At 37.4% G+C, this 11,339-nt stretch overlaps 1 protein-coding gene across 1 annotated transcript; it reads right to left on the minus strand.

Annotated features, from left to right (window-relative positions):
* Positions 1-1,187: 1,187 nt before the first annotated feature.
* On the minus strand, positions 1,188-6,343 carry tectb (tectorin beta). The gene is made up of 10 exons (XM_034108106.1): positions 6,277-6,343; positions 5,742-5,932; positions 5,152-5,303; positions 4,971-5,043; positions 4,736-4,839; positions 4,562-4,645; positions 2,386-2,548; positions 1,979-2,057; positions 1,648-1,680; positions 1,188-1,264 (listed from the first exon to the last, which is right to left on the minus strand). The coding sequence occupies exons 1-10, from the start codon at positions 6,341-6,343 to the stop codon at positions 1,188-1,190; spliced, it is 1,023 nt and encodes a 340-aa protein (XP_033963997.1).
* Between the last annotated feature and the right edge of the window lie 4,996 nt (positions 6,344-11,339).

Genomic DNA, 11,339 nt, shown 5'->3' on the forward strand with positions numbered 1-11,339 from the left:
CACTAGAGGGCGATACCACTCGGGAGGATCTAGAACCCTGCAAGGGCAGAAACCTGCAGATTAAATCCTGCAGTTGAGCTACAAACAAGCTAACATTTCTGCCTCGTGTGTTTTTCATATACAGGTGGGTTCAAGTCCTTGAAATGACACCATAGTGTCCCAGTAAAAGGGGTATAAGTGTTATGAGTGTGTTGTGATTGAGTGTGATATGTCTAATCGTTGTTTTAGGCAGTTATGTATACAGTAGTTATGTGCAATGTGACGCTAGCGGAGCTAACGCTAAGGTTACACAGTACTATGTAGACACGTGTTGCTTGGTGTATGATGTAAATGACAGAGGCAGATTGTGTTTATGCATATAGGTTGTATATGTTTCTTTGAAGTGTGTGTATTGTATTGGAATTTGAGTGTGAGGATAACAGTGAGTTCTGAGTGTGACGATTTTATTGTACATTTCTGTTGTATTTTTACCATGATGTCATCGTTGTTATGTGGATGCTGTTGCCTTATTGATCTCTGGTGTTGTTGCCTCATGGAAATGAGCATGTATAAATGTTTTTGTTGTGGATTGTTTCCAAATGAGCAGATTAAATCCTGCAGTTGAGCTACACACAAGCTAACATTTCTGCCTTGTGTGTTTTTCATATACAGAGGTAGAGTCTGCTGCTGGCCCAGGTACCCCTAGGCCTGAGGCCAGTAACACTAGCAAACGCCATTGTAACACATAATCATTGATGTTCCGCTGTAACAGTGGTGGACTCATCAGAACAGAGTGGGCGAGCTGACCAATCAGCACAGTGGGCTCATAGGGAGGGGGGGCAGGAGCACCAACAAGCACCAACAAGCCGTTTAGGACAGAGAGTGAATACACAGACTATACAGAGATGCTGTGAGAAACCAATGTGAGTTTGGAACATTGAACAATGTAAATATATTCTAGTAGACCTCAACAATGGAATTATGATCAGTAGAAATGGCCATGACATGGGACCTTTAAAAGGTTACTCATAATTAAAAACAAAAAGGGACAAGGATCACTTATTTTCCAAAATGTCATTTAATCTTTATTGGAGAGAGCAGTGAAGTAATTTATGTTAATAGAGTATCCATGGCTAAATACAAATAATATCTGTGAGATGGTGAGAATGTCCTTTCATTTGAGTGTGGGGTGACGTGAATACAAGCTTTTACCACATTCTTGATCCATTTACTAAATTACAACATGTGTTTATGAAGACAGCCAGCAGGATGGAAAGTGAAGTGCCTGTAGAGGAAAACAAACATATAGACCAGATCAAATGTCGATGGGAGATAAATAAGAGGACGATGAAAGAGAAACAACATTAAACAAGATTAGATGTAGCTAGCTTAGCTAGAGTTCGTATCCTCTCAGATTTCTTCTCCCTAAGTTTTAACATTTTATGACTTCATTGTCAACATATAAATGAAACACCTATTTCTACTAGAATTTCAATTCTGGTATTGTATTGAAGGGTTTGAAACAGCATTTTAGCACACAAAAAATACACTGTTTGAACAGGGAACTGAAAACATGAGATATCAGTATTTTTTAATTCCTCTCCACATCTCTGAATATTATTAAAATACTTTTCAATCATAGTTATCATTGCATCAAATGTGTTTTACCTTTTATGTGTCCATTATTGGAGGAATTAATACCTGTCAGGAGATACAAGAACATCAGAATACAAAATAAAAACGTATACAGTAGTGACAAAAAACTAAATCAACAACTTAAAACCTACATTGTAGGGATAGTCAGGGTTCTGAGTCTCTTTATTTGAAAGAAGTGGAACAACAATGCTACATTTGGCTTTTATTAAGTCCTCCAGCACCAACACCTGTATTTACTTATTCTAACTTCACTGGGATGTTTGACTTTCTAAATTAAAAGTTGTCTAATATTTAAAAATATTCAAAACACCTCAGCATGTATAGGCAACATGGCGTACTATACCTTTAAGGTGGAACTCGGCAGTAAGGACCCCCCCACTCGGTTCTGCCTCTGTTAACAAACTTCTGGACGAGCAGGGGGCCTTTAGGAAAGTCACGAGCAGGAAAATGAAGTTTAAATTGTCAAATTAATCTAAGAATACTTAGAAATAAATATTCAAATAAAAGTATACATTATGCATTCAAATATTCACTACGATATGATTCATCATGTATGTCAATTCTTTTTTAAGCTGTTCCAAATAAAAAGAGGAATGTTGTCATGGATTAAGCAAAAGTGTCTGCAAAATTAATGCTTGTAAATGTAATCAAAAGAAAATGTTTCTCTCTGAAATGTATGAACAGGAAAGGAAAAGATAAAGACTTCCCAGTGGTGTAAGTTTTGATATTATCTAAAGGTGTTGTACTCACTGGCTGGCAGACGAGCCTCTCTCCATCACAGACCTGGACCTCGCAGTGCAGCCAGACGGTGGAAACCTTCTCCAGCCGTTGGAAGCGGAAAGAGTTGAACTTGAACGTGGAGCGGCTGTCTTTGGCGTTCTCAAAAATAGTCACAGTGTTATCGGAGGAACAGCTGTTGGAAAATAAACAACATTTTACTCTATAATAAAAAGATTCCTTTACATTCAACTACACTTTAAAACATCATATAAAATCATCAGAGGTATTAGTACATCAAAAACCATTGACTGACCTAGGACAAATGAGTTTATTTAAGTTAACTTGTATTTCTAAGGGAGAAGGGGACTTGAACATTGTGTGACACTTTTGAAAATTGACAAAAAAGAAAAAACAGCAATACCAATATTAAAGATTTATATAATAATCAGCCCTCACTGGGGTAAATATTCTAACTACTTAATACCTGATTCACTGCACTGAAAAAACTGAAATGTTGACTTCAATTAAATGCATTATCAACACATTTCACACAACTATATTAGGTTAGCAATAATATTAAGTTGAACCGAATATTTTTTTATTTAAACGTAATTTATTTTATTGCTTTCAACTAACATTATACAGTTATGTGAAATCTGGTGACATAATACATTTAATTATAGTCAACGTTTCAGTTTTTTCAGTTTACAACGTTTGTAACAGTCAGGAATATGGCAATTATTAACAACAACGTTGATTTGGATTAATTGAATCAAACACTGCAATGCTCTATAACACTTTTTCCTTTGTCAATAAATGGCGACCCGAAATTTTGAACCACTCAAATCTATTCAACAAAAAATGATGCTGTAATATATACGCTTTTCAGGATACAATATTATATCCCTTCACAGAACTAAAGTATGCTTTAAAAAAGGTTTAATGAGATGATGGAATCAAAGCTGAACTGTATAACATAAAAAGGCACACATACTCAAAACCTAACCCCAGAAGGTTTTTTTTTAGAACATATAAACTACGCATTCTGGTACACTCTGAGAAGAAAATAAATAGATCTATTACTACCTGAAATTTTAATAATATTTTATGCCATTGTTTGTTTTTCACTTTGTTCTGACAGCTGAACTTGTCTGTGTGAATTGTGGGTAGGGTAGATAGCCCCAATTGTTCTGTGACCTGTCAATCATCAAACCGGGGGTCATATTTCATTATGTGTTCATTTTTATCTGAAGTTGTACCCATGGATGTATAAAGAGTAGTTCTACCGCAAAGTTATTCTCCGTGGGGACTTCCGGCAACAATCTTGATTCTGATTGGCCAGAAGACTCGAAAAACCATCAACCATCAAGATGTTTTATTTAGATCACTACTTGACAGAAGTTTTCAAAACCGTTTATGGTCTCCGGTACTTCCAGTCCAACGCCTATTGCATGCACAGCGTTAGAAAATCAGGCCTTCAAAATAAAAAGATCTTTTTTTGTTCTCTTTTTTCTTTCTTCACTCACATCTGCGTCCCACTCGAAACGGTTCCGCGACCCACCAATTGAGAACCACTGCTCTATAATACTACATACAATAATATTGGATACAAGGAAAACAGAATGTATTTGCCCAATAGGTATAATAGTAATAATAATACATGGTATTTGTATAGCGCTTTTTCAAGAGCTCTAAGACGCTTAAAGGTGGGGTAGGTCATTTTGGAGAAACCAGCTCGAGTGCGCTAGAATTTGAAAATACACAACCGGAAAAAATCTGCCACGTCCTTACAGAGCCCCTCCTCCAACACACACGAATGCGCACATGACCAATGAGGGCACGAGATAAGTTGTGCACAGATGGAAGGCTGACAGGCAGGTAGGCCATCCAGTTACTTTAGCCGGGCCGGCTAAAATGATTGGCATTGACATTTTTTTATGGATTTTTTGTCAAAGCACTTAAGATATTCATTGCTATCGGGATGTAACAAAAAGTGTATCTCGAGCCGGTTTCTCAACTTACCTACCCCACCTTTAACAAGCAAATAAGAAAATAAAAGAATATTAAAAGTCTGATGGAAATTAAAAGCCATACTCCCAATCATACAGATTATTTAATTTTTTTCTTTAGGAGCTGAAGTTAAACTTCCAACATTTGAAACAAAATTGGGATATTAAAAAAAGTCCTTAGTGAGGCGCAAGGGTACCTGCTGATGATGAGACTCCACCTCTTCTTGTCTGTTGAGTATGGACTCGGCGTGGCCCAGCAGTTGTTTATCACAACTTTGAATCTGAGAGGTTCAGCAAATGATAATATAAAGTATCCACTCTGTATGGAACGTAAACTAGATGTCAGGAAAATGTTGACATGTGTTATATACCTGTTACTTAGTCCTTTGGCCTCGATGCCAATGAAGACTTCAGAGCCGATCTCAGACGTTTCGATCACATAGGGAGCATCTTTGGCATACAGGAACTTTGAATTCTACAATATATATATTTATATTTTATATGTTTTATTTTTTTATTTGACCGTGCCTGACAATCTTTTATTTGCATATATCTAATTACTATAACCTGCCACTGGAGAAACTAAATCTATGAACTGCTACTCACCGTGAAAACAGTCATGGACAACTGTGACCTAAAAGTGCCTAAACTCCCGTTGTTGACATAAACTGTTGCCACTCTGAAAAAAGCAGAGGGTTTAGTAAAAACACTGCAAGTCATTGGGTTAGAATGCACTCATCGTCTGCACAGTAACAGATGTCGCCTTGTGTCGTGTATCGATGCTTACCTTTGGCTGAACACTGCGTTATTAACCAGGTAGGCAGCTCGGTACATGCAGCTGAAGTTGTAGTTCACCGGCTGGTTTCTGACCGTGAGCGACGTGTCGTTGGACACAATGGAGTTATAGAAGACGTACTTAGGGTCTTTGCCAGGTATGTACTGTGAAAAATCCACATTAGAGAGACACAATTATAATTTACATTTTTGAAATGAGACTTTTGAAATGTACAATTTGTAATTTCTGCCAATAGGGGTCTCTCAATCAAAACTAAAGAAACATTGAGTTTGGGAGTTGTTGTCTTCATAAGCTTCTCATGGTTTCATTTTAAACATCTGTGTTCTCTGATGCTGTTTGCTCAGCTTGTTTTTATAATAGATTAGGATGCAGACGTCTGATTACCGAAAATCTTAATTCTGGTAAAAATATATAGTTTAAACTGATCAAGATCTATAAATTGTAGCGTAAAGGATTTTTCTTGAACATGGTTACAAAGTCAAATTATGACAGCTTCTGGAAGACTACCACTGGGCAAGAAAACAACAACTATCACCATACTTATAGGTACTAGAGGTATTGTAACTTTAATAGTGTCTCACCTCAGAGTGCGTGCCACAGTACGAGTGGTTTTTGGGAGTCAGGTCTGGGATGATAAAGCGGTAGTAGCCTGGGCTGTGTATTCCAGAGTAACAGAGCCCACCCAGGGACAGCTGTTCGATCTCCCAACCGTAGGGACACTCTGGGACGCTGGCAATGATGGCGTTGGGGAAACATGACACCATCACGTAGTCTGAAATAGAGACACACTTTGTTCATAATAATTTGCATCATCACTTAAACACTTTTATATTTAGCCTGAAACTTACTTTAGTTAAAACTAGGAATATTAACTTAATATTGTCAGTCTAGTATTTCTATTGCTGCTTCTTCTACTCTGTATATACAAATTGACTTCATTCCATTGACTTTTTTTTCCAATAAACGTTTTTTTTCCTGATCCGAATGGAGGGTCTAAAGATCTGAAGATTTAGTATGATAAGGGTTACATCTTACAACAATAAACTTCCAATGAACCTGAACAATCTTTGATCCACAGGAATATTTGTGGATGTTATGTGATAAATAAGATGTTACCTGCTTTTTGGGGAGAGCATGTCCATGCAACAGGCAAAAGCATTAACAATGCACCCACAGAAGCCATGATGTGATGCTGCAGATAGATTTAAGAAAATATTTATAGACAGAATATTCAATAAATAATTATTTAAATCTGTCATTGTAAAAGAGACTCACCTGTAAAAAGAAAGAAACAAATCTGAGTTGACTCAAAATTTGAAAAGTCTGATGTCAAAGTATCTTCATGGCTCTTCAACAAACTACAGCATGAGTGCTTCTATAACATCTTGACATCTTCAGGAGGTTTTATAGCATCACAAGTGAGTGTAATCAACTCTCTCCCATTCTCTCCTATCTCAACTTCTCCCCCCTTACAGGTTTAAGAGCTCTTTTGTGAGGCTGCTCACAAAAGCTCTCTGTGCTGCTCAGACATTCACTTTTAAATGACCAGCGTCTCTCAGGATTACCTCTCAGAGGGATTAAAGTAACTTTTTCTAGAATTAGGCATAGAGGAAAATGTGTTAATTTTACGATGAACAGCCTACATTTATGACTTTCAAGATTAATGTATTTCACTTTTTAACGAGCATCTTCAGTGTGGCAGATACTGGACTTTAAGCTCAATGTTGAGCTTATAGAATGTTCTTGTGTAAAAAAGGTCTATTTTTAAAATGCTACAGTATATTTTAGTTTTATCCATGTCAAAGTGCTGTAAAAAATGGTTTGTTCATATATTCAATCTTGGAAATATTCTCAATCAGTTTCTATTGTAAAAAGGTAGATCAATGTATATGCTACTACTGGTTAGCTTAGCATAGCAACATACTGAAAGGCGGAAACAGCTTCCCTGGTTCTGTCCAAAAGGGAACAAAATCCAGCGACTTGCACCTATCAAGCTCAGAAATTAACAGGTTATTATTTATTTTAAACAATGAAACCATATTATAAAATGGATAACCTGCTATTTTAATTGGGTTTATTTCTTGGCTGGGACCACTTTCTTGTGTTGAACAACAAATAAACCCAGACACACATTTTTTTTTTAAGGTTAAGGAGTGAGTTTTAGACCCCGTCCACACGGAGACGAAACGGGTTGTATCCGCTACAGTTCTCTGACGTATAGACGGTTCGTCCACACGAGGCCGACACGGAAACGCGGATAATGATATCGGCTATGATACAGATGTTAGTGCAACATCTACAGCTCCTCTACCACAACCATCAGCAACAAGTGGACATGGAAAACTACATGAACTACATGTTGCTAAATCCACTGCGGAGAATAAATAGAAGGGCAACCAGGCAACCATGGCATATGTACTACAGCGTCTCCAGCGGGTCGAGCGGTCTCGTGTGTACGGACACGTTTCTAGAGCCGATTCCGTGTGGACAGAAAACCATTTTTATATCGAATTCGGTTAGTTTTCGTCACCGTGTGGACAGGGTCTCAGATGTGCTGGTAGGTCGACATGGCCTGGCAAGATGTGTCCCACTGTTTCCAGTCTTTATGCTAATCGAAGCTAAACGACGGCTGCCTGAGCCATTAAACTATCCCTTTAACATATATCTCTTGAGATACAACATATGTTTTACAAGAGACACATAAAAAAGCTTTGCAGTACATTTGTTTATGTAACAGATAGGCCTTGTGTCTTTTCTTTGTCCTCTTGAACAAAAAGAGAAGCATTTAAGTTGCTAAATAGTGCAAACAGACATGTATGGATACTTTCTGTAAGAGATGGCAGCTCAGATAAGGGCAGGCATACACTACTGAGTGACTAGTGTTCTACAGTGGAGATGATAGGCCTGTGTTTTACACCATTCAGTAATATAGGGTTTCTCAGTCTTGTGTGATAAGCTAATGTATCTCTTTTGTGTCGCCAACATCAGGTATGTGTGTAAAGCGTGTTCTCATGGCTTGTTTACATAATTTGTATTGGATGTATCATTCTGCCTACAGCCTCAGATGGATGTCATATTTCAGTTCCCAGTTTTTCATGGTTTGATATATTTGCTAAATCAGCCATTTTTAAGAAATTCAAACAGCTGGTAACTAAAGTTGCTCAAGGCAAAAGTTAGATAGTATGCCTCAAATGCACTAATAATGCTTTCAATATTTGCTGTTTTGACATGCACTTCCCTTCACAGGATCAAATAACTCCTTGCAAAGACTTAATGATGAGAGCTGTAAAACGAGAGCAGAAAAGGTTAGACACTAATGCCCTTCATAGAACAATTCAAGTCAGACCGCAATTGAAGAGGCAAGCTGCAGAGAATTAGCATCTGAATAGAGCGACAGGGGAGTCGGTAAGGAAGATACCGATCTAAGAACGGGCCTGGAGACAGCTAGCTTTACAGCGCCTTTTTTTTGGTTGTTTCTTTTTTATGTAACCCTGCCTGCTTAACAAAAAAAGGCTCAGTCCCTGTTAAATTTCAGTGACACTGCATCTTTAGTGTGAAATATTAACTTTCTTGAAAGATGTCACAAACAGCTTTATTAAATTCAGCAACTAATGGATTATGAATATAATAAATGGGGGTAAAAGTATCAAAACTATCTTGAGCTACGCTTTTCTATGTAGGTTTGAAGCGAAGTTAAGTCATTGGTCTAACACTAGATTAAAGTAAGTGGCAAAAGTCCTGTATTGTGTTTGTAATAATTACCATCAAATAAACCTTAGGTGTATGTTCACCACAAGAGAGCAGCAAAACCTTTTATTCTATGCATTTTCTTATGTGTATGATTATTGATTATGGGCCATCTTTGCAGCTTGAAAATGAAGTGATTTCAGTAAAAAAAAATGTTTTTAATTAAAATGGTAACAGACACTTAAAATAGATTTAATCAAAGATCATTTAATGCATGAGGAAGGGAACTTATAGCATTGTTAAGCTAGATACAGTAGTGCTTTTGTCAACAATTACAAAATGAAATAATTATAAAAACATCCTTGCTGTAAGACTCAAATAAGAAATCAATCTTTACAAAAACATACACTTTTTTATATATACAACCATATATACATATATACACAATAAATAGCTTTAAGGATAATTCTGGCTTTAGGATTTGGGAACTTGGCAGGTCCAACTTGATCGTTCTGGGTGGTAAATAAAATCTATCCTGTAAGACAAACAAAATGTGGTTAAAACAAGAAAACAGGTTATTTATTATCATCTTAAAAAACAAGTGTTTTAGAAACATGTTGCTCAGATTATAAAGGAACATTGGTCCTTGAAATACCCATTACTCCTATCAAGCTTGTTAGTAAAAAATAATGACAGTTTCCATACAAAAAGGAAATAAATACAAAAAGTGTACCAATGCTCGTCAAAATAAAAACTGCGTAGTTGGAATGTAACTGCCGACAAAACTTCACAAATGTTGTCTAAAAGATGTTTTCCGAAGGATTTAATTGCTTTTTTTTTGCTTTATCTCAGCTGTCCTTGGAGCTGTTTTAATAACATCCATCCATTAGCTTGACTTTTTTCCAGCTGTGAATAGGTCCCCCGTTTCCTTTGTGCAATGCACTTTGGGACTATAATGTAAACCGATAACATTCCGAAAGATGAGGTTGTATTCGTGTGTATGGTGACTGTTTTGAGTATTCTTTTCATGAACACAATACCAAAAACCTTTGCTGTGTCCCAGTCTTACAAAATGTAAACAAATGGCTCGAAATACGCAGCACCTGCATGGTTTTATGCTCTAATTAAGTGGTGCAAATTCCCTAACAAATTATCACCACTACAGGCCCTGGAGTCTTTTCTTTTTTTGAGTAAATAATGGAAGATGAAAATTATTTGAAGATTGATTTGCTGAACTTACTCTCTTTGTTGTGAAGCTCCATTTTTTCGACACAGTAGCCCCTCATCACATGGACAAATCTGGTTTATGCTGAATGCCAAGCCGCCATCGGGAACAAAACAGCTCGCGCTACGGATCAGACGTCTCTTACACACCTGCTCACCGTGGTGTCGAGCACAGCACATAGAATCCCCACAATCCCTATCAACTTTACATCTGGCACCTGGGTGAAGGGAAACATCAGTTTATTTTAGATCCAGTTGTTTAGAAACTCCAAACTGACAATGACAATTTATTAATGTTTCATATTAGTCTTAGCTTTTGCACTCTTACCCTCTTGTCCATTGGGAATACTGCGGTGGCACTTTCCAAACATGCAGCTGAGTCCACGGACACACTGGGCATCCCTCCGACAGTAGTGGCCCTCCCCTCGTAGGGGAACACAAAGGCCAAAGTGACGATCGCAGGAGAAACCGCGCCCACAGGCCCTGTCATGGTCGCATACAGCCTGGGGAAAAAACAAGGGAAATGTTAAAACTTTACAGAGACTTATGTTGAAACTTGTAAAAACTCCTGAACATGGAATTATTGGACTTAATGGTCTTTAACAATTTACAGCACAAGTTATATATTAGTAGGGAGAGTTAACACTGATTATTACTATATTCTCTAAACAAAGAGTTTCTGAGCTTTCTGAGAATATTTTACTGCAAAAAAATAGAAAACCGTATAAGCTCTGACCAACACTACCTCTTTAAATAAATCGATTTGTATTGCTATTATAACAAATATCTTAAATATAGCTCAAAAGAACGCTTACGATTTCTAAGAAGATTAAATAAAGGTTTGAATTTCATTATAGTAAGTAGCACAGTATCCAGTATCTTACCGTAGTTGCTTTGGGTAAAGCAGCGCTGACTCTAAGGGCTTTTGATCCCTCCTTGGGAGGGCCGTGAGGCATGTTGAGCATCCAGGCCCATATACGAGTTTCAGCCCATGAGAAGCAGAGACACAGGCAGAGCATCCTCAGATTGCCCAACATTTCCACCAACAAATTAAAAGAAATAAAAGCTTGTGAGGCTGAAAACTAGGTGACTCAAAGTAAAGATGATTCACTTGTTTAGTATGAGAAATAAAAATCCAAAGTTTAAGTCCCAGTAAATGTGCAAAGAGTCTACAGTGATCGACGCAGTGACATTGGTGGCCTCCTCTTCCAGAGTGACTTTTATAGGTCACTGTGGCTAAACTTCCCCCCCACAGGGCTGTTTGTTAA

Source organism: Pseudochaenichthys georgianus, chromosome 19 (assembly GCF_902827115.2).
Source record: "Pseudochaenichthys georgianus chromosome 19, fPseGeo1.2, whole genome shotgun sequence".
In the NCBI taxonomy this organism is placed as follows: Eukaryota; Metazoa; Chordata; class Actinopteri; order Perciformes; family Channichthyidae; genus Pseudochaenichthys; species Pseudochaenichthys georgianus.